The sequence below is a fragment of the Battus philenor genome, unplaced genomic scaffold (genome assembly GCF_028537555.1).
Source record: "Battus philenor isolate CCGP_79_NKW_IND1 unplaced genomic scaffold, ilBatPhil1.0.hap1 SCAF_23, whole genome shotgun sequence".
NCBI lineage: Eukaryota > Metazoa > Arthropoda > Insecta > Lepidoptera > Papilionidae > Battus > Battus philenor.
Genome location: NW_027181686.1, coordinates 11330995 through 11355653, shown reverse-complemented (window position 1 = coordinate 11355653; position 24659 = coordinate 11330995). Strand labels below are relative to the sequence as shown.

At 37.2% G+C, this 24659-nt stretch overlaps 1 protein-coding gene across 6 annotated transcripts in view; it reads right to left on the bottom strand.

Annotated features, from left to right (window-relative positions):
- Smr (Smrter) overlaps window positions 1–24225 on the bottom strand; it is a 208524-nt gene extending 184299 nt beyond the window's left edge. For all 6 annotated transcript variants that reach the window (XM_068767609.1, XM_068767611.1, XM_068767610.1 and 3 more), the window contains exons 1-2: window positions 23553–24225; window positions 11410–11631 (exon numbers count right to left, since the gene is read on the bottom strand). In XM_068767609.1, coding sequence (XP_068623710.1) covers window positions 11410–11447 — 38 coding nt within the window. In that variant the 5' untranslated portion in view covers window positions 11448–11631; window positions 23553–24225. The remainder of the gene's footprint in view (window positions 1–11409; window positions 11632–23552) is intronic.
- Window positions 24226–24659: the final 434 nt, after the last annotated feature.

Below are 24659 nucleotides of genomic sequence, written 5' to 3'. Positions count from 1 at the left end.
TTAAGGTAGCTAAGCTGGAAGGCTCCTGGAGCTTCGGCCCAGGCTGCTACATACAACTGACTTCGTCGAATTCTTTAATAGCCTTCCGCTGACATTCCATGGAGTCACAGCGCCCACGGGTCCTTAGCTTGGGCTGTTGTCAGCTTAGTATCACTACAAAAAGGTGCCCGAAATGATAAAAATTCGATTTATAATTACGGCTAATAATAATTTGAAAATAACTAAAAATTGCTAATGAGTCAATCCCGTGAAAGTATCTAATGTTTTTATGATCGATAGAGCTAGTTGATAAAGCTATATCATACAATTATATGGAAGTAACTAAACATAAAACATGACGAGAGGTAAACACGCCGAGGTATTTATATTTTTAAATTCTGATGTGGTCAATGTTAGTTAAAAGGATAAAGTTCGATAATATTCAGTTGTTTCAACTTTGAGGTTTTCAAAGAGTATTTTTACATTGCAGTAGTGAACTTAAATCTATGGGAAAATAGGTTATATTACATTTTAACTACAAGAGGATGGGCAGCACTGCGATCGACAACTTCGATATCTTTGAGGGATGATCCCTTAGACACCGTATGTCAAGCAGTAGGTATCTATGGGCTGATAAGAACGAACATTTCAAGTATACTAGTTATAGCATGTATATATGTATATGCCAGTAGTATATACATGTATATTGTATATTGCTAACTTCTGTTGTAAAACACGTGAAACTTTTAATTGTCCACAATAATTAACGGTTCAGAATTGCTTATAACATATTTTTAATTTTTTATGTAAAAATTATTAATGAAGTTACTAGAGTGCCATAGAGTAACTAAAAAGGTAATCATAGAGGGGGTTTTGAGGACATGAATAAGTTGGTTGTAGCAATCATCAATAATCTAAAAATGAATATAACTTTAATGGACTATGTTTGGCCGGGCAGGGCGCTGAAGTTGCCGCGAGTCGCCGAGGCGCGAAGTGAAACGATCGATAGCCCGGTGGATCGTCCCCGCACAGGTCCACGGGTCGACCCGCGCCTCGGGGTCAACGGACTCCGTTTACCCGGAAATTTACAGCAAAAACAACTCGAGTGTCCACAGCGGTCCTCCATAACAGGCTAACGTGACCGGAATCAGGCAACTCGAGGCAGCCACTTGTTAAAATTTCAGGTGATTTTAACGACCATCGCCATATACACAAGAGAGACGAGACTTCGATAATGAACTCTAAAAAAACACGCCGAAGTAAGGAGTGAGCCGTTTCCGCGCGTTCAATTACACTGTAAAAGGATTGTTTATAGTAAAAGATAAAAGGGGGCAACAACCTACATCTCTTCGGGCTGTGCCGACGCCCTATCGCCATGGTAATAAGGTACAGAATCGTGTGCGTGCCTTTCAAGGTTACAGCGTACGCGCCGCTGTGCGGAATTTTTATGATAAAACTAATTAGAGTGCAACCGCGTTCGCCGGGACACGGACATGCCCCGCACGCCGTGACTCACCTAGATACGTGTGCTTAATATACAAGATGATTGGTTATTGGTGTAACATGAAATTTAACAGTAGTATTCCGAACATTGAAAACGCTTTCTCTTACTGTCTTTTCGGATCTTTGTACAGGGTGTAAAAAATACAAAGCGAGAGCAAATGAGATATACATTCACCCATCTAAAGCTGTTATAGCACGACACAAATGCTACAAAACAGCGAGCTACAAGACAGAGCTGTATGGGCGTCAGAACCGACTCGAACATGACCACGAGCAGTCAGACGAATAAGAAGAAATGTTACTGTGTAATTTTTACAAACACTCTGATCTGATTCATTAATTTCTCTTGTAACACATTACGGCATGTCTCGGCATTTGATTTATCAAAACCTAAATAACAATCTTTTATAGACACAAATAAGTTTTTAAGTATTTTACGGAGACTTTTTTTAGAACAAAGACGATCCTTGCGATAAATTTTAGTCTTCTACTTGATGTGCCAAATCAAATGCCGGGTACTTATGAGTGATTTACAAATCCAGGATGAGTTCTGAGTGTTGCAGGTCAATTTGTGTGACCAAATATATCTACCATGGTTTTATCCGCCAAAGCCTTTTAGGAATATACCTTGCGATTTTGGATGACTGCAGAAAAGATCAGACAAACACGGTCGCTGTTGCTAGTGTACAACACTAAACTTTCAAAGCTCCCGCTCCGAGGCGAATAAGTGAGATAAGTCGGGCAAGCGCGCTTCCTGCAGGAAATGAAATTTCCCGTTTAAATTTACGACGCTGGAAAAATATCCTGCAGCGGTAAAGCCTAATGCACACTGGAGGAGGATATAGAGCTTCTAATAGCATACATTACAATAATTGTAGATAATGCACAGTGTTTTGCACAGTGTGTGCCAGCTGTTCTATGTCCGGTATATTAGTATGAACATGTATATATATGAAATATTACAATGATATCATTGTTCTTATCATCATATTAGCTGATGAACACCCGCTGCAAGGCATATATCTCACATAGATCGCAATAAAAATACAAAAGTACAATTAACGGTCTTAACTCCGGTCTTATTTGACTTCTACTCGGCGAAAAGAATATTTCTACCAAATATCAACTTTTTAAAAGCCTTATGTTTTTAAAGATACTTATACTATACCAGAGGTTGTCAACCTGCGGCTAGAGATCCACATTCGGTTCTTGCATTATTTGTGACTCCAGTTTTCATCAATTTGGACAAAATAATATCGTGAAAATCACTGACCAGTATTAACTAACTAGGATCTGAAAGACAGTATTGATTGTTATCACCAATTACACCAAATTTTAAAGTACTATCATAAAAATTAAATAAATTTGTTTAACATTTAAATTCAATACACTTATTTTGTACTACTCGTTTTAAGTAAATATAATCTCTGTAATTTGACTACTTTTTTGTATGTACCTGATGTAGGTAAAACATATTTAAATGCTGCATGAGTATTTTTTTTTCTAAAATGGCTCGTACTGTCTAAGAGCTTGGCCACTCCTGTATTATATAAACATGGTTGTATAAAGCTTCCGCTCGAGTAAATTTGGTGTAATAACATTAAGACATACAAGATATATGCATAATTATATAATGTACATTATATATATAGATAAACATACAAATAAACATAGTTAAAATGCATTTGGTAAGCCTTAAGTATTTCTCTGCATTTGAAACCTATTATATACGCAAGAAGATTTGATATCGAGGATTGAACGCGCGACCTACTACCCACAAAGCAGTATAAAATCAAAACAAGCGCTATAGAGTTAAAATTAGATAAGCAGTGCACACGTACACGGCTTTCAAAAGGCATTCGTACGGAGGCGCCGGCAGCTGCGATGGCGTGGAATGCGACGCGCGGAATAAATAAATACATTAACACATCGATCGCTGGTGGAAGCCCAGCGGCCTTGCGCGAGCTTTCCGCTATACAATCTATTATTTTTAGGAAACCCACTGTAGTGGTTTTAAACACTAGGTTTAGTTTAGTTCACCAAAAATGTCGATGACGTTGTTAGACTCTGATTTCGACGCTTTCTTTATGTTTACGGATTGTACTTAAATTTAAAATAAGTTGAATAGTCTCATATGATATAGCACGTTGAGATTAGATTATGAGAGATCGTAACAAAGAAATCTGTCCGAGTTTGTTTGTGACTGGGTTGCATTTGAAATCCTGTTTAAATAAAAGGGTGTTTTGTTAGAGTGGGAGCTCAATCTGATTCTAGCTTCTATTATTTGGGCTTTTCTGGTATTCTTCTAATCAAAAACGAGAAGATACGGAGAAGAACCAAGATAAATAACTTATCTAGTAGAATTACTCGTCTGAAATTGCAATAGATGTGGCATGTAGCTTGTGCAGACAACTTTTGGGGCCGAAAGATTCTCGAGTGGTGACCACTTGCCGGTAGACGTGGTAGGTACAGACTCCCCACGTCGCGGGAAGTTATTGGAAGAGTCCAGCGCGAGATCAATCATCGTGGAGAGCTTTGAGTGAAACCTTGCAGTGAGCGTCTACCATAATAATATTACCTTACTGTCTGAAAGCTTGGAGCAACTATACTTACCCTGTGGCAAGGGTACCTGTACACTTATGGTTATAAATTTCAGGTAAAAATTAATTTTGTTCAAAGAAAAAATAATATAATATCAGACATTATAATTTTTTGTCTGTATCTTGTTTAAAATTAACCTTTAGTAGCCTAATTTACGAAAATGTTTTTTTTTAATATTACTGTGTTTGCTTGAGGGTCTAGATCAGAGTTCCCCAAACTTTTTTGTGTCGTAGACCCCTTGCCATGTTTTTCCGTGTTAGGTAGACCGCCTACTACCGAATAGGAACTGTCAGTGTATGTGTTGAGATCCACTATCGTGGACCCCTATTTTCATTTCATGGACCTTTTGGAATTTTTTTTCGCTGACGTAGACCCCTTGCAGGTTGTCATAGACCCCTAGGGGTCGATATAGACCACTTTGGGAATCACTGGTCTAGATGAAGGGAAAAATAGATTTTTTTTTTAAATTTTGTTGGAAAGAATGTTATGCAACAGTAAAATACGTACAGCCAACCTATAAAAAAACTAATAGTTTGTGAACATTCGGTTTAAAAGATTGGTGTCAAAATTGAAACTCTAGGTTATTAAGGGTTAACCTGATTGCTAGTAATATAAGGGTGCTACTCACGAATTATTACTAAGGGAATGAAAAAAAAATAGAAAGAACTGGTCTACATTGAATGTTGTTGACAACTACTCTGAAGAGATTTATGTATACGAATGTGAGAAATGAAAGAATATTTGTCTCCGAGGGACTGGCGACGGCTTGCGGTCAGTGCTAATGAAGTCACGAAACGTGGCAACCCGGCCCTCGTGAACTCAACTTGCAGCTAAGGTCCAGCATTAATTAACGCAGCTCCCCTACTGTTGAGTCATCTTATCCATTATGCAAACGCATATCGCATGCCCGTATTAACAGAGTTGACACTTGCAGGCGATTTATACGAGCGCTTCCAAGGAATCCATAGTCACAGGGAAAATGTTAGCAGTTGATTGGTTATAGCTGTGAAAGGTTTAGCTCATTTGTCAGCAAAGAGGTTTTACATCTTTTCAATTACCCTTGTGATCACTCTGAAATACCTCTAATTCAAATGTGAAAGTAACTTCTGGCGGTAAAATTCTTGAAGGGCAGGTAATAAAATTTTGAATAATTATATCATATTTTTAAAGCATTGATTTTTAGAGTGCACCATACATTAATTGAAAGCATTTAAGCTATATATTAGCTATATACAATACACGGCGATAAGTATTGCACATCGACCTTTGGAAAGAGACAATCTGCTAATTTCGGCTTCGTAGAGCGTTATCTCTGTCGCACGAAATATAAACAGTACGGTATCTATTAGGAGCTGTTACAACAAGTATCATTTGCTTCTTTTGATAATTATTTTTATTCTTTGTATAAAATACTTCATATTTACTATAAGTGGTGGCTTTAGGTAGGGGAAAAAAATAAAATAAAAAAAACAACGTTTTCACGACTCAAGTAAATATTTTGGACGAAAAGATTTAATTTTCGAACCGAGTGAAGAGCTACATAAGTATAGAGAAGTCTAGGAGACTTTAATTCCAATCACAAGAAACTCATGCCACTGACGCATGGAAGTAATGATTAACATATAACTAAATTATAGAAATATTTAAAAATATCTACGATAAATTTATTAATTATACACTATGGCTATAGAATATATAGCTATTTTCTTTGTAAACAAACTTCGATTTTCTTTTATGAGTCAAATTGGCTTACTTCAATAAAAATAGGTATGTAATCAACATGTAAATCTTGAGTTATGTCGGCCAGTTCAACAGATAAACGCACGTTGCAAGGAATTGATATCTCCAAAGATATCTTTGTGGGATACACCATAATCGCCACGCTTGGCAGGCGAGTTGGCGATCTCAGTGTGGTATTATTGTACACAGAGAACACTGCCTATCCTCTAGAAAAATTTGTGAACAATGGGAATCCTCTATAATTAATGCACAAAGTGTGAAGTGTATAAGATTGTATTTCTGGGAATGGAACCTGTGATCTACGGTCACAATGTCTCTGTCTTTAACCACTGGGTTACCACCTCAATGTGTTAAACTTATATCATATAGTTACTACCAATCTTGCTTGGGTCACGAAATAGGACAGAAAAGCGGAACTGATGATCGACTTGCCCGCATAGCACGACGCACTGAAATCTTATCTACACGGATAATATTAAATAAATTTCCTTTGTTTCTAATTCATTCTTTAAAATATTAGATAGTAAAATGATAAACAGGAAATGTGAGTAGATATCTACGGCTTTGTTTGATAAGACAAGATATTGAAAATACATTACCGTAAATTTACTAGTTAGAATTATTTTTAATTAAAAAAGTTTGACTCGGAGGCTTATCGTTGATGGAGAAACGTGTCAGATCTAGAACCTTCTTTTAAAACAAAGAATATTTCGTTAATAAGACCTGCATGATGAATTACTTTCTTCATATTTTTCAACCGATGGGCTTCTACCAAATATATCTGAGAAGACCATTCTTGCACTTCCTCGACATTTCGCGATATTTACTATGTTGCCAGCCCACCTTGCCTTAGATCTGATTATGCTAATATGGGAAAATAATTTAATAATCTTAATGAAAATATAATCGCCATTCAATATAATGCTCAAAATTTCTCACTTTAATTATGTGGTTGGTCGATCTAGTGGCCACTCAAGAAACTTTCGACACCACCAGCCATCAGTTGCACGACCGATGTACTCCACTATTCTCTTATTGTGAATTATATTTTGTATGAAAATATGTATACGTAATTTATGTACGTATAAGTAAGAAAAGGACCAATATTTAGCCACTTTAGCAGAGTGATGACTGTGTTTGGCACTAATCAGTGTAACATAACTCCTGAAGATGCCCCGTGGAGGGGTGAAACACGTGTTGAGTGGTTTGGCTATCTACAGAAACGAATTTACTTTTCGATTCCCCCTATTATATTTAAAAATTAAAATTTTTTTATAACATTTACTTAAATTGACTTTAAGTTCACGATTACACTAGTTGTAGACTTATAAACAGGCATCAATGTGAATATCGTCATTTCCCCAGTGGGACGTCAACAGCTGGACATGGGCTTCAACCATAAATCAGATTATCGATATAAATATAATACATATAATCTCGGAAATGCTAAGTTCGGTGGTCACAGTGTTTACATAAATGCGACATGATTGGTTTGAGTCAACTGGGAAATCAAACTAAGTATCTATCATAAGGCGTCTCCTACCAATGTACATATACTCGTGTAAATAATGGTAGTACTGGTTGTATTTATTTTCACGCGATGTGATGAAGCAAATGTGTGATACAAGTGATGATTTAGGGCATTAAAACGGTCTTTATCTTCGGATCTAATTGCCAAACTCAGTTGCCACGGACCATGGATATACTCTGGATTTCTCTATGAGAACGTATCAGGCATGAGGTCACTCGAAAGTAACTGAAATAGCCTGATAGGCCGTTTGGCAAATAGAAGTGCCAATGGTCAGGTCATGTAAAACTGATGACCGCTTGGATTTAAATGATCCCTATTTTTCAGGACCTTTTGTTTCTCTCTGCCGTCTACATGGCAGAGAAGCAAAAGGTCCAGCGACGTAATATTTTAAGCAAAAAAAAAATCATTTATGCCTTCCTTTTGTTCTTCACATCTATCTTTCTTCATTTGCAAATCATCTTTAAAAGTCTTTCTCCGCTTGGGTGTTATAATTCTGGAGTGAAGACTACGGTGTGTCAAGTAAAGGTCGCATTTAAACTGTCTTTTTTTGGAAATACATAAGGGAAGCCTGTATTCTGTTATGGACGTTCTACAGCTGAAATTATGGTAAAAACACTGCTTTACAGTCCCCAGGATTTCATTACATATGATCACATGCTTTAATCACCAGATGAAAAGTCTTTAATCAGAAACATTCACATGTATATATTCCGGCTGAAAAATTGCACTTTTCTTCCAAGGTTTAAATCCGGAGGACGTTCCAAGATGGCGATGAAAGGAACTAATAAAAGCCCTTAAATCACTACAAAATCAAAGAATGATTTGAAAATGCCTAACAAAAGAAAAATATAAACCTCATATAGACATAGCATTATAAAAAAATCCGTCTTTCGTCTGCTTCGCGAACTTAATAAACCATTTCTCAACCCTGGAATTACGTATAATTCACTCTTAGCTGACCTCTACTGGACAAAATGAATATTCTAACTGAATTTCAATTTTTTAAGTCTTATAGTTCCCTAGATATCGTGATGAGTCAGTACATAGGTGGAAATTTGGTTCTAGGTATATAATTTTAACAGGAGTGAATGCTTCAAAGCTTCTATATTTATTTTTAATGATCCGATACCCCGTAGAATAACTATTGAACATGTAATAACATCACTGATATGGATGGTATTTTGGACAGAGTGTATCATATAATAGTCGACAGCAAATGGGCTATACATCCATCCATCTTTTTAAAGCTTTTACATCTGTTATCACCGTGTCTACATAGATTTGCCTTTCGAGAAAGACATCGATGTCTACTCGCCAGAACTATAAATTTAGTTTTAAATTATTGAATCATAAATAACTGTGAGTAAAGATTAACATTATTGTTAGTATTGAACTGCGCAGTTGACGTGTTTGGCATGGGATTCAAGAAACGGTATAACCGGTGGGGCGGCGTCGTCCACCCACGCGCCGCATCTAGAAAGTTCTCAGCGGTAACCGGTTCAGCCGACGCAGCCACCGCTCGGTCCGGCGCCCAGCGGCACGAGGTAGACTCACTTAACCGGTCCAGGCCATTCTAAAATTTTGTTCCAAGTAACATGTACTTTAAAGGCCCTATGATTCACTTTAAAACTTGGCAAAGTTGTCAGATAAATAAGTTTGTTAACATTATCTTGTACTCTTAATCAATAATGCCGATCACTTGTGTATTCCAAGAAAAGAGTGCCAGAAGGACTTTTTTTTTTTTTTATTAATTCTAATTTGTATCGCTGGTGTTTTTTTTTACAGTATTTATCTTTCGCTTTAACTAAACGCAGACAGTTGGGAGAGGGTTGCCGCTATTTGATACGGATCTTTCTTCTCCCAGCTGCGAGGCACGACAGCGTTTTATATTATTATTACAATTTTTTTTTTAACACAATTTTCACTTATGGGTAAATACAGCTAAAATTTATACATATTAACAATACAATTTGGAATACACAATTATATATTAGTTGCTACATTATTTTATTTAAGTCGCTGCCCAAGCGCTACAGACCGTTAAATGCCTTGAGATTTAGGACAATGTGCCGGGCCAACTCATCAAAAGATTCTGCTGTAGATTTTTTCTTGAGAAGGTCCGGTAAGCTGAACGGAGATATATTAAGGTTTTCACATAAGGTCACGTGGATATGTCTTTTGGATGCGAATCGGGAGCAGTGTCTGAGTAAGTGATCAAAAGTCTGTACTGTGGAGTCGTCACAGGACCGGTGTCAGAAGGACTATGACAGAATTTTTTGTATAGTTGTAAGGAAATAGGCGTTTGTCTTCGATCACTTGTGAATGCCTAAAAGAGAATGCCAGAAGGACTGTGACAGACACTAGTATTTTTTTTATATAGTTGTAATGGAATAGGCGTTTGTCTTTCCTCTACCCCTGGGTTAGGAATGCTCCTATTACCATGTATACTGCATACGGGGCATTTGCCAGCATGAGTAGGTTGACCAGATAACACCATGATCCATGATGTTTACTAAGCTGAGAGAATTTATGATGACATAGATAGTATTTACCCAAGATTTAAGTCGAATCAAACTTTGTAACAACATAACATTCGAGAATAGAAAATAAAACTTGCTCCTTTATCATTCAATGAACAAGATGGAATTGTGTTAGCTTAACACGTTCCCGGACCGGAGCGATGTTTGCCACAACTGCAGAAACGAGCGTCCGGACGCCGCTTATCTAGTAAATATTTACATGACGTCGTCCGACCGCTCGGCAAGTGCCTGCGCGATAATTAAAACCTCCTACTCACAGCACAGCACGGCAAATGTCGATACGTCAATAGAGAGATAAAGAATAATAAACAAACCGACACCTGGATCTATGGAATTAGTTATTTTAATTTTATTTTTTTATTTACAAATTGCTGTTGAGCTCATCTATAGGTTTACAATAAGACCGGTTAAAAGCTGCCTGTATAATAAAGACCTCTATTTATCTTGTGGGTGGATGTTATACGCTACGCTGAGGGTCCCAACGGCCATCAATTCGGTGTACTATGAGGTCTGCCAGTGCCATTCCATCTGGTCAATCCGTTGGGCCATGTTGTTCATTTACCTACGGAGAAATCACGAGCAAATCCATCTCGTTGAGCGATTCTGTGCTTGCCATTAAAACTATAGACCATATGCTATTTGCACGATAAATACAGCTTTACCGAGTTGAAAATGCGAGAACATTGAAAGCGTATCGCCCAGATCTCTATTTACAGGAACTAGTTTCAGCGGCTTTCCTGAAGATACTTCTTGGGCTGGTAAAACAAAAACATGTCTCACCAGAAAGGTCATCCGAAAAAATTAACATAATAAGAGAGATCCAAACTTCGACTCTCTCGGAATCCCTGGCCGGTTTGACGCTAACATTATATTCGTTATTGTGGTTTTTACCAGCAGGTATGAATCCGACTAGGCAAGGGTGCCAGAGCACGTTTGCTTGGACTGTCATTTGCAACGCCTTTAACTCCGGTATGAGGGTAATATGTATTTTTTTAAATGACCCCCCTTTTTATGACTTGTTTTGTGTTGGGAACGTTACAGTTACGGGTTAAATTTTTTTTTAATTTTTTTTAATTTATGTATCTTTTTAATCTTTATCCTTTCTGTCTTCACAATATACTTTTCACTTTCAGTCATTCCTTTCTAATCTTAATTCACTCATCTCCTCATCCACATTCCTGGTAAGTTTTGGTTTTTTACAGCTTTTTTTATAATAATTTTAATTAACAATTTAAATTTTTTTTACTTTTTCTTTTATTTATTTATTTATCATATTTTTATTTGACCATTTCCCTTTTAGTCAGGCTTTACCCGGCCGTTTATTTCTATTATTTAGTTTTATATCGGTTGATGTTATGTTTCACTATCTATTCAAAATCAGAGAAATGCAGGCGACAATTTTCGTAGCCCATGAGGAAGGCGACACTTTCTTCATCCATTTTGTTACATATTTCCACCTCGAGATCAAGGTGGATGAGTAATTTGTATTGTTTGATGAGGTGATGGGATACTGACCTGTGCATCGGCTGTGACCTCTGTGTATACTGCGCCATGTGGTGCCGAGCCGCGCCGGCATGGCTAGGCGCGCATGCCGCGTGCGCGCGCCGCTAGCTGCGCGCCATGCCGCGCCCGCACACACACTCGCGCACCCCGACACACAGCGCGCCCCCGCACGCCCCCGCACGCACCCGTACGCACCCGTACGCCCCCTCACGCCCGCGCACTGCACCGATCAACCTGCAACACACACACATGCTCAATGAACACACAAATGATTTTGAACACAATCACTTTTGTAATATACCACGTGTCATGGTCATGTCAGCTGATAGAGAACACTGCAAGGCATAAATGCAAGACTTCCCGCGACCTTGACTATGTCTGGGGAATACGCCTAATGAGGGGTCTAAACTTTCAAATTAACTACTACTTCAGATGAGCAATTTTTTAAATCACGTCGTTGACCTTGGTTCTTCTGAGGATCTACTTATTTCTGATTTGTACCCACTGCGAAGCTTCTAGACCTTCAACTTATATGCGCAAGTAAATCCTGGATTATTGAGGAACATTTCAGGAAACATATATAGGTGTGTAATACGTAGTACTATCCGATTATCGGCTATATCATCAACTCACATTACAAGCAACATTACGTATCTGAGACAAGTGTTTAGGATTCACGTTAGAGAGTGACCTAAACATTCTATACCGAACTGGCAGTTTAACTACATTTAATATATTGTCATTTATACAAGATGGTTGGTTAAATGTGTAAAAACTTTAAAATTCTTTTACAAATGAGGTTTACATTCACCTTCTTTAAAACTTTTATACCTCTAACCAGTCCTGTATTAATGGCCAATTGTGATCATTTAGTCATCACTTGTGAACTTCAAGAGAAGAATATCAGATAAGATCGATTTAGCATTTATTCTCTTTATAATGACTCTTCAACTTCTTAACGCTTTTCGATATAAAAAGAAAACACTACAAAAAAATGTAGGTTTTTTAAATATTTGCACAAATGTCTTCAAATTTGGCTCATTTGTGGAGTTGATATTTTTTTAGCATTTGATATCTATTTCGCCTGATGTTAAGCGATGACGAGGCCTAAGATGGTTGATGATGAAGAAACCTATTCACTCATATCTTGATGACTTCTACGTTATAATCGTCTGGAAGCCATGACGTCGGCAGGTTCTTCCACTCCTTGGCTGTTCGTACTATATAAGTATTATTTAATGGAATCAGGCGTTACCTCGCGGAAGTCCATCCTAAGCAAGAAAAGGACCAATATTTAGCCACTTCCGCACATGCAGTGGTAGTCATGCAATAAAATGCACCGCCCGCCAGCCCGCTGACAAATGCGCATGCGGCAAACAATGCGAATTACACAACCGCCACCGCCAAATCACTCAACACGTGTTTCACCCCTCCACGGGTAAACTCCTAAAGATGCCCCGTTTCTTGCTTATAAAGTATTAGCAAAACGCTATTGCGGGTGGAAGTAATTTGATTGATATGTATACATCAAATTTTGTTAAGATTCATTTAAAAATTGCAACTGTTAAGTTTCCGTCCGGATCTTCGATCAGATCATTATTACAAGTCGGTGATAGCTTACTGATTATAATTTTAAAATAACTGATGATTCAAAAATTAATAAATATAATTTGATTACATATGATTTTAACGATAAAAAAAATCATTTCATATGTAGCCTTTTTAGACATGTGCTAACACAGAGAAGAATGAATGTTGAAGTTGCTTTTAAAGAGCATTGACCAGCGTAAAGATGCGAGGAGGACGAAGGAGAGAAAGAAGAATTAAGAGGTAATTGACAGAATTTAGTAAATGGAAGGACACAAAGACGGACCTGTAGCTATACAGTGTAAAGACGCAATATGTTCGTTAAACCTATACATCTAATAATCTATATTTATATATATATATATATATATTTAGGTAAACTTCTTTCAAAGGATTTCATTCTTATGACGTGTACAAATGATCAAATATAAATGATGTAACTTAGTGTTTCCCAATGTACCCACGGCCCACAGTGGGGCAATTTAAAGTGGACTTGAGATGAGTTTAACCCTTTCGCTTTAATATATATATACATGTTTTTCATGGCCCGCGATAACAGTTTAATAAATTTCAATTCAATAATAATTTATTCACTAAATTTTCTTACTTCCATATTATTCTTCCTTCCATCTTAATTTCATTCATTCATTCATTAATTTTTTGTTCGTCACAATTTCTTGTATTCTATTTCATTCTTTGTATTCCTTTCATAAATCGCTTCACTTACGTCGCCTTCCATCAACAAATAACTACATTGTTATATGTTACATAGGGGGCGGTAATTATTTAAGAAAAGCTATGGTGAGATATGGCACGTAAAATGTTTAAAAATACCGATCTGTGGATAGTTATATAGATAATAGCACTGCCTAACAGTTTAATGGTGTTGGTTACTCCTTGAGCTGCAAATAGGTAGGCCGTTTTCTAGTCTAAAATCACTCACCACTAAGCACACCAAACACTTTCTAGTTACCTATTTCTTTTTTATCGGGTCAAATGACCCGACTTTATGTTTCCTGCTTGATTGTATTAAATATGGTTAAAACAAAAAAAAAACAGTATAGCAATTGTAGATTAATTATTAAGAAAAAGTCCTAAAGTCATATACAAAGGCAATAAGATGATGCATGTATTTTTAATGCAAAAGTTTAAAATGGGTCATTTGAACCGTTACGGCACGTGTAAAGTTAACAAGTAAATATCGTGCGTTTGTTAGGGCATTGCGGCGAAACCGAAGCAAAAGCCTGCCCGTGTGCTCCACTGGCGTTATCTTAACCCATCCGCTGCGCCAACACGTTTCTAATTACTAAAAACTACTAAACTTTGTGAAATTAAAACATTATTTTCTTAAAATGTTATTCAAACCACAGGCAGTGACCCACCCGCTGTATCTTTTTTTTTCAATGTCCTCGCTATTGGAGGCATATCGTATCCATAACTTATTTATGGGTTAGAGACTTATTTCTTTTTAATGATTTTATCACTAATATTTTTATTTTTGCGCTCTTCTACCATGAGTCTTAAGATCTTTCGTTCTTTCCTTTACATTCTACATTTCATCGGTCTTGCTCTTTTATTCCATTTTCCCTCTTTTCCGATGCCTTTCATCCATCACCTTGTTTCTCAGTTTTTAAAAATTACTTTTTATTATTTTTTTATAATTTATTTATATACTTATTATTTTGCTTACATTCGTTTTATTTTTTTTACGTTTTCTTAGATTATTTACTCTTTATTTTTATTACGTTTATCACAATTTTTATGCATAGCCTATGAAACTCTGGTCGTATCTCATCATTCTCGATAAGCGAGGCTATAGTGTCCTCGCAGATCTAAGTGCCTGACCGGCATTTGGAGCCGGCTCGGAGTCCTCCGAACGCGGGACAGTCCACGGTCTGGTCCACGCCCGATTCACAGAAGCACCGCTGTACTTTATGGTTCAATAGTTAAGATGCAATAGTTAAATTTTTATCTGATTATTTTGCTTATGTTATAGCAGTAGTTTGACTGCAAGGATTAGGCCTCTCCCAAAGATATTTATGGGTATATCATAATCGCCACGCTTGGCAGGCGGGTTGGCGATCGCAGTGTGGTAATTTGGTACGAAGAGAACTTTGCTACCAAGCAATAGCAATCCTGTATAATTAACGCAGTGTGAATTATGTAAGATTGTATCCCCCAAATAACAATAACAAATTTTATTTAACAATCTAGCGAGTCCATAGAATATAAGTAATTTACTTAAAGGCTATATTAGCTAAGGGTTAGTATGTCATACAATTTAACTAGAACACTAATTTTAAAAAAGTCGCTTAATATAAAAACAACTTAAGATAATTATTTTAATAGTAGTGTTTATTATGCCATTCAAACCAAAAGAAATAGAACCAGGGACTAAAGATCGCAAGTCTCAGTTCTTACCGATCTACTACTACTGCTGGACTTGGAAGACCTGATCTCGGTCCCGCCGAAGCTTTCAACGGTGACCATATACCAGAAGAACTAGGGTCAATAGTGACTACTGCAATACATCAAGGAAGTCGGAGTATCAACTCGCTTTTCCACTACATGCACAAAGAGATAAGACAGTTACAAGTTCTAAAAACTTTTGAGTGCATTACAATGCATGGATAGCAACCATGAGGCCGCGAGTCTATGCGCTGGTACGATCAGGTCGGGCCCAGGCTCGATACCACAGTAAGCAACGCAATAAACACTGCCGAAGAACAGCACAGATAAAGAAACTATCCAAAGAGTATCACGGTACATCACGGTACACAGTACTGAGGGATACGTCACAACTGATGGAGACAGCTGTTTTTTACCCCGTTATTGGTACCTCCAGTTCATCACCTGTAAGAGTGGGCAGGGGCTTTATTATTCACAGGGTTAATAATTTTTAATTTCCCTTCTATTTTCTTAATTCTCTATCACATGCTACATTTAAATATCGCAGTTCATCATTCTCTACAATTCCCATAATATCACAGACAATACAACTATCTTATTTTGGTTTTCTTTAGTTTAGGAGAGAGCTGATTAACGGAGTCATAAGGAAACATGATCAGTAGCGAAAGATACGTCAAAAGAGAGAGAGAAAACATTGCTACAGAATAGAAAAGAATACGAAAGAGCAGACGTAAAAATATTTTAACGACCATTTTTCAAGTAAAATACCTCGTAATTTGCATAAAACACACATTACTTGACTGTTATCCTACGGTGAGCAACACGCAACAATAGAGTCGAGACGACGCGGAAATTTCCAGAATTCCTGTTATTCGAATTGACCAAAACAACAACGCATACAATCACTATGCGCGTACGCGCAGTTAAAACTGTGCGTTGAAAACCATCGGCACGCCTTTCAAAACTATATTCATCTTTGATGTTTTCTTTGTCCATCACATTAACTATATTTTATTAACAGAACAGAGTTAACAAATTGCTTTTACGTATAAGCAAAAGAAACAATGGACTAATGGCGTAAATTGTAAAAAAATTCAGATGCGTTCACATGCAATCACTAATTAATTTATTTATCATAGTATTTTCATTTGATAAAACACTATACCACAATCTCTATGTTGATGGGATCAAAAAGAAAAACATCAACTTATATATTGAACAGGAAATAAAGTAGAAAGATAATAAATTACAGGTTAAATTTAAATTAGTTAAAGAGACAATTGACTAGTGGCGTCAATTGTGTAAAAAAATTAAGATGCGTTCACATGCACCTATTTTTAAAAATCACTAATTAATTTATTTATAATCATATTTTCAGTTGTTAAAAAACGATTTCACAATCTCTTTGTTATAGGGATAAACAAGAAAAATGTTAAGTTATTTATAGAACAGGAAATAACGCAGAAAGATACTAAATCACAGGTTAAATTTAAATCAGTTCTGAAACACAATTTTAGCGTGACATATTCTAGACAAGTGAAGGAGAACGCGTCCGTACCATGCAAACGACGGAGGAATACTGACATTTTGTTTCCGTGTAAACACATCTTTAGCTCATTAATAAATGATATAATATGAACATTGATAATATAGTTACATTTAAGACGTGCAAATCGTTCAACTGATGATAAAAATAAATGTCGATAATGTGGGACAATACAGGTTGTTGAAAATATAAATTTGGTCTGACACATCTTTCCTGCTCACAAACACAAAGCCTAGTAGGCTTTATTATGCGAGTAATTTCATTAGCAGCGGCGCCAGTGGTATTTGTCAGAAGCCTTAGAGATAAACCTTGTACCTGACTTTCAAATCTAAGTGTATTATTAATTATAACTATTAAGACAATAGATTCTAAGTCTCACCATATGATGCTTATTGATAAGCAGACAGTCACAAGAAAAACCATGGAGAGGATAATATTAAATTTCTCTTTGAGATCACATCTGAGGAGAGATGAATGAAAGTGATCACCATGGCTCAGTGAATAGGCAAGTTGAATTGGCAGTGAACAGGCAACATAGCGTGAAACATATGGTCGCTAGAGTCTTAAGATTCTGGACACAGGACTCCGTATTGCTGACTACTATGACCACAATGCTTTTACGTTAAATCATTCTAGAACGTATTTCTATCATTTTCCTTTCCAACGTTTTTAGGTAGTAAATCATTTCCGTCCCCTAATTACATATAACCTTATTAAGGTAGTCAGAAGACAACCAGTCATATGGGGAAATTTAGCGTAGACCTATGTCCACCAGTGGGCGTTCATCACTGAAATAATGATTATGACGACATCAAATCTTTCTTTGTGCCTGACTTTGTGCCTTTTTATGTTTAAAATCTCATTTACATTCTTATTTAAATATAAACATACTGAATAAAGAAATAATACTTAGTTGATATCGTTGACCACGGTTCGTCAGAGTGCGAGAATTTATTTTATTAAAGATAAAAGTTTTTCAGCAATTGCTACCAACACACCTGTGTTCTATAGTATAAATGATGGCGAAATTCCATAGCAGTGGCGAGTCTTAATGAGTAGTTGGCGGGTAACAGGCAGGTGTATGTAAAATAACAACTTAGTTCCGACAAACATGAAAGCCTTATTTTTTTTATTTTCTTCATAATAATATTAGATATCACAATATATTGCCAGACATTTTAAATTGAGGCAACCCTTTGAGTATAGACATCTCTAAATCTTAATATAACGGTAGAATTTTATATATATTACTACAGACACTACAAGAAAATTCTTCGTTAGTAGCCAAAAAATTTAGATGGTCCTGGACTAGATCATCATAAAGACTGACTGTATATAAGTAAAGTAAAAATAAATCTGCGAGCTAGGTCTTCTAGAAGCATCGATACAGACATTCGTCAAGTCTAGCGTGACTTAAATTTTACATTTAAAATGTCACAAATGCTCCCACAATTTTGATAGGGACAAGTTCCTTAAATGGCAGCCAGGAGCTTGTTGACGCGGCGTGGGTAAGCAGGCGTCCCCTCCTAGGTGAACAGACTGCAAATTTAAGGTCAGGAGATGTCGCTGGATGCGGGATCCACAAAACCAGTCAATGTTCTACTCTTTGGGGGAAGCCAATGCCTTGCGACTAATATGATGATAATGATGACGATGATAGCTATTCATTGTTCGTACATTTCGAAATAAAATAAATCAGCTTATATCGTCACCTCAAAAGTATATATGCAACCATTTAAAAAGTATATTTATAAACATTTCACTGCACAAGGGTTGAATAAACTCAACGCTTTGTAAATTGTTTGCACAAAAACGCCTTCGCAACAACCTCGAAAATTTAGTTCAGATTTAGTTACAGATTTACAGCGAGCGAGAAGCGTGGGAAGCGTCCCCTGCGCGTGGGATGCAGTTGTTTGTGTACGTCCCGTTCTAGATCTTGCCGCTCCGTGCGGGGGGAAAAACCTTGATATTGAATAAAATGTAGAACAAATTTAAGCTATTTATTTTTAGAGCTAACAGACTAAACACGTAAAGGTAACTTTGTACATCAGTTTTATAATTTTGGTACATGTCCTGGTTAACCTTGAAGGCTTGACGCTGTTGACAAGTCAAAACCAAAATCCGATACACTGCGAACAGAAAAACGCCACACGCCCCCCCTCACGGAGAAACGTAGCGTAGAATAAAGATTTAAAACATCCCATCAACATCATCATTTCAGTCGTAAACTTCCACTGATGGACGTATACCTTCACCAGAGTATCAACGCTGTGCTATGATGATAGTTCCAGACAACGATGATTAATCGTCTCTACTGTAATAGACCATAGGACGATCACTACATATTTAATAGAATCAGGCGTTACTTTGCGGAAGTCCATCCTAAGTAAGAAAAGGACCAATATTTAGCCACATCCGCACATGCAGAGGTAGCCGTGCAACGGCGAACAATGCGAATTACACAACTACCACCGTTAAATCACTCAACACGTGTTTTACCCCAAACCAGTGCCAAAGACAGAGTCCTTTTTTTTACTCTGTGTTTGGCACTAATCAGTGTAACATAACTTCTGAAAATGCCCCGTGGAGGGGTGCATGCGCATTTATCAGCGAGCTGGTGGGCGGTGCACTTTGTTGCACGACTACCACTGCATGTGCGGAAGCGGCTAAATATTGGTCCTTTTCTTACTTAAGTTCACTACATCACCTATAATACCAGTAGGAGGCAAACTGCATCCAGAGCTTTCGGGATCCGGATCATGTGGATGGTCATCATACCCTGAGCTTGCAAGACCGTGGTCCATTCCAAAACCTTATATCCTCAGAAAACATCTGATATCGCCGTGGCTTGCCCGCTGCTATATCAACTTGCCAATTTTCTAGGTTATATCGTTTCTTCTAAGAAGCCTGATTCAATCTAGTAAAGAAATCTAGAGCCTTTATGGTTGTTTGGGCGCCTGTAAGCTACTCGGAAGCCTCCAGTGTTTAACTTCCATGCGTGCTGAGCATCGGTCGAGTACACACGTGTGCTTCGTATAATTAAATTTGCGAGCGACTAAGCAAGTTAGCGACCCCCCCCCCGCGCAGCCCGCGACCCCCGCGTGCGCCCTGCGTGTACACTAACTCACTTTACCGACAACAAAGTAGCGGTGTGATGCGATTTCTATATAAATATTTACGACAACCGTGCGACTGACTTAGCTCTGCCTGTGAGAGTCGTATTTTTTAATCTATATTGATTAAAACGAGTTTATTCGTTCCGTACAATTTTCTCTATATGGTACAATATAACCTAACATTAAAGATATATAGTATATGACTGGCATCGACCGTTTTATGCGTGACATATCTATATATAAGCATGTGTGTGTGATTCTCACATATGTACAGACTTGTCATGATAACTATGTAACCATAAACCTTAGACTTGAAATTCGGTTTTACTAAACTCCACCCAGTGGCGTAGCTAGGGGGTGGCAAGCGGGGCGGCCGCACCAGGCACCACAAGCAGGGGGGGCACCAGAGTTGAAAATATTTTTTTTGAATTTTTTTTTTAAATGATGAATAATGAAATGTTAAAAGAAAAATGAAAACCATAATTTAAAGTAAATAACATAAAAAGAATATCGAATTTTACTATTTTTGTGCGAAAAAAGTTGTTAAATAATATGAAGATTAAAAAAAAAAGTAAACCGTTACAAATTATAATATACACAGTGTTTAAGCTTTTCATTCGCAAAACACATAAAGTGTTTTTTAAAAGGGCCCTAAATGACAAAATAATAAATTATTACATTATTGTAAGATTATTTAATGATAAATAGATTAAATAATCTTGCAATAATGTCAATAGAACATGAACTAGTTGACACTATTGATTTTGAAAATGTGATTATTGACTTTGCAGGCCAAAAAGCGAGGAATGTTCGTTTTTAAATTTTCCCAATAAATTTTATTAAGATCTTATGTTATTTTATATATATTTATTATTATTTTGAACCAAAAAAAATATATATTAACTACATTCTGTTCTGAATTTTGAAATTAGACTCTTTGGGGAGGGGGGGGGGGGGGCACCAAGCCCCAATCTGCCCCAGGCCCCAAATACCATAGCTACGCCACTGACTCCACCTATAGGTGGTTTGAGGGAGAGTTTATAATAAACCGTATATTTATAATCTAAATTACTTTGAAATGTTAAGACTAATTATAACAAATTTTATGAAATAACTAACAAATACAGGCCACTCGATGTATATATTCATGTGGTTTTGTAATGCGAAATCTCTTGAAACACCACATCTACTTATTTCTACTATTGATATTGTCATATTATTTCGCTACACTGTATTCGTTGGATAGAGATAATACAAGAGAATATGTGACTCGTTCCAATGCTTACGATCATCAATTCAGAAGAGAACGTCAACCACTGGACATTTGGTTCTCTTATAGATTACCAAAAGTACCGGTTCTACGCGGCCTGTAACCAGTGTTTTCCGAGAACCCTAACAAATTCCACTGTCCACCTCACTACGCTCGTTTTTCTAAAGTTTCCACTTAACCCTTAGGCACAACAGCGGCATAAATACAGTGTTTCTATCATAAAATATTGTTGTTGTTGTATTGTTAAACAATTTTAAGTAATAACAATCAGGTAAAAGCATCAATTACCGCGGTAAATCGACATAAATTACCTGTGTATCCCATATACTCGTATTCCAATTCATAAACTAAATATTTTTAAAATTTTGTGCAATAATATTTCGGACGATTCCTGACTTCTACTGAAGCACCAGCGGTCATAAACATTTTTAGCTATATATGTATATTACATCGGTAATTAATGCCAATTGTTACATACTGTGATAATAGATATTTACGTTATTTTAACAAATGAAAGATATCAAACTTATTACTGAATCAGTCACACAATTGTGTTACCAAGCACCCAGTTTAACCCTCTATTCTTGGAACTACACATTAATGTTTTTTATTTATCAAGTCAATAATACCAGAAATCAATAAATAGTAACATGTTTATTGTGGGATTGGTAAATATGATTATTCATAAATAGTATTGGAGGATAGACAAGAAATATTTATAACAAAGATTTCTTTTAAAATTGCTAGGGATTTTTAATGTAACAAAGCCGAGGGACATACCTTCTCACAAAGGTGAGACAAAGAAGTATTGCAGGTAATAGTTACACTATTGAATTATAGGTTAAGAAGCCAGAGTCGAAAGAAGACTAGTATACTGTTAAAAATTAAGCATTTTAATAAGAAAATATTAGAAACAACACTAATCACTGAAACACATAAAGGCCGGTATTTTAACAAAATGACTGCCTCATAAAATTGACGATAATGCCACAGATTAAAGATATACATAAATCAAAATTAATAATGTCTCCTCTAAAGCGAAAAGCAAAGGTCTATTTTGGATACAGCCAAGATTTACATCAAAGTTATTTGTTTTTTCACAATTATATAATTTCAAAGCGCGTATCGCATTCGCGCAGGAAACAGCATTACGTGTAATGTATTATTTTAATTACATTATGTGCTGCACAAACGGAAATCCCTTGTAATATGTAACATTCACTAAAGTAAAATGTTCGTGTTTTTAATGGAATTACAATTTTTTTTCCTTCTCAGTTAAATACATTGGCATGTTGCCAATTCCGGACACGTACCATTGAGGATAGTAGTTTCACCGTAAATAATTTCTTTTACTTAATACTTGCAACTTTAAATGGTAAACACTATCAACATGTCTGACAGCTTTATAATTTAACTTTGATAGAATAGAAAATGATTTAGGGTAAAAAACAATTTTTTTTTAAATTCTTAAGATAAATATTTCCTCCTGGGGCATTATTAATCTTTTTCCACTTTCTTTTATGAAAATACATTTAGAACTACCGCGTAACTAATGACTATTAGAAATTTCCCGCCAAAACTATAATAACTTTTTCAAATTTATTCAATTTGGTACAAATGAAAAAAAGCTAGTTAAATAAATAATTAAGAATATTTGTACAGCAAAATACCTATTTATTCACTTTTTATTACACATTTTTTTCTAGATGGTATGTTTAGAATGAAAAAATATGTGTATTCGAAAGGTTGTAAATAAAAAATTGAGATGAGTCAGCTGGGTAAGACATTACGTTCTGGACATATAGATGGTCTAAATGCAGTGTTCAGAATCAACGTTTGCAGATGTGCCTAGTATCGAATGTACGACTATTTTAGCCACCCGAGCGAACACACCGAACGAAGGGCATTCCAAGACGAGAATAACAATGTTTAACCACTGCCTCCTCGTCGGACTTGATAAGGTTATCGCCTTACATAACTTTTTCTCTAACCACGTGCATCATCAGCAGAACACACGAGCCATGCAGCGTTTATATAACCCGACCGACGGGGCTGCCAGGAAATACTGTAGCGTTGTAATTTACGCAGTTAGCTGCACTAGAAACTCGCGGTTCTGATGACGAATTATGAAAGTTGAAGGAAGTGGAACGGTCGATTTCACTCGCTAATAACGCATCACCTAACACCAAAGTAGTAATGACATAGTTGGCCAGGCACTGGTACTCACCTTTTAAGCCTAAAACAGTTGAAATATCACCCCGATAGACTCGTCACGGATCTCACACGCGCGGGCACGAACTTGCACTAAATTATCACAGATTTCTATAAAACCAACCGCGTAACACCACTTTCTATAATTTTCGTTTGTAACACGAGACGTTTTACGTTACTTGACACGTTTAGAGTTTTCGAAAAGTCCATTGAACTGTTTCGGTTGAAATTTACGTCCAGCGAAATTATAGGTACGAAGTGGCAACGCTGTATAGACGTCGTATACATTTCGCGGCGCTGCCGCCAGGCGGCGCGGTGGTCGGAGGGGGGCGGAGCCGGGCGGGACGCGGCGGGTGGGTGCGAGCGAGAGGCGGCGGACGTCGCCACGTCGCAGCCCGAGAGAATACTTTATCACGGTGTGCTCATGGGGCTCCGTGTCGGAGCTGCGGGCGCTCCGATGGCGAAGACGCCGGGGATGATGGCGGACGCGGCTCGCGGTGACCTCTCGGGCGGACGCGTCGCCGCGGGCGGCGATAACGCGAGGTCGTCGGTCGCGCGCGCGGCGTTGCCAGCGCGCTGCGGCATTCGGAGCCCACGTTTCCACGGATTACGAAAGTGTCAGCGAAATCCGCGCGGCCCTTCGGTGCCGGCACCTACCTGCCCAGCGAACCTAGCCTAGACACGCGGCGCGGGGCCCTATCTAACCCACATACACGCGCTACGTACGCCCACTTCGTTGCACTAGTTACGCGCTCGTATTCAGTCCGAGTAAAAGTGTTTGTTTTGTCATGCGAGTGGCTGCACTGGCGCACTCCGTACTGTTCATATTTTGTACGTGGATAGGGGATCGTAACAAAACTGTAAAGTGCTTATCGTTTATTTCTATGTTAATGACATGCCGATACTCTGATTAAAACGCCGTTTTATTCAGTATCATTACACTATAAACAAATATAACGTTTCTTCCTTTTTTAACATATGCATTAGTGGCAGGAAACAGTTAACATGCAAAGAAATCATTACTTAATATTACACAGTAGTAATTGAACTAGTAATTACGCTATTTATTCCCGAAGTTTCTTACTTTCTACAATCCACGTCGGGCTTATTGGACATAATGTTA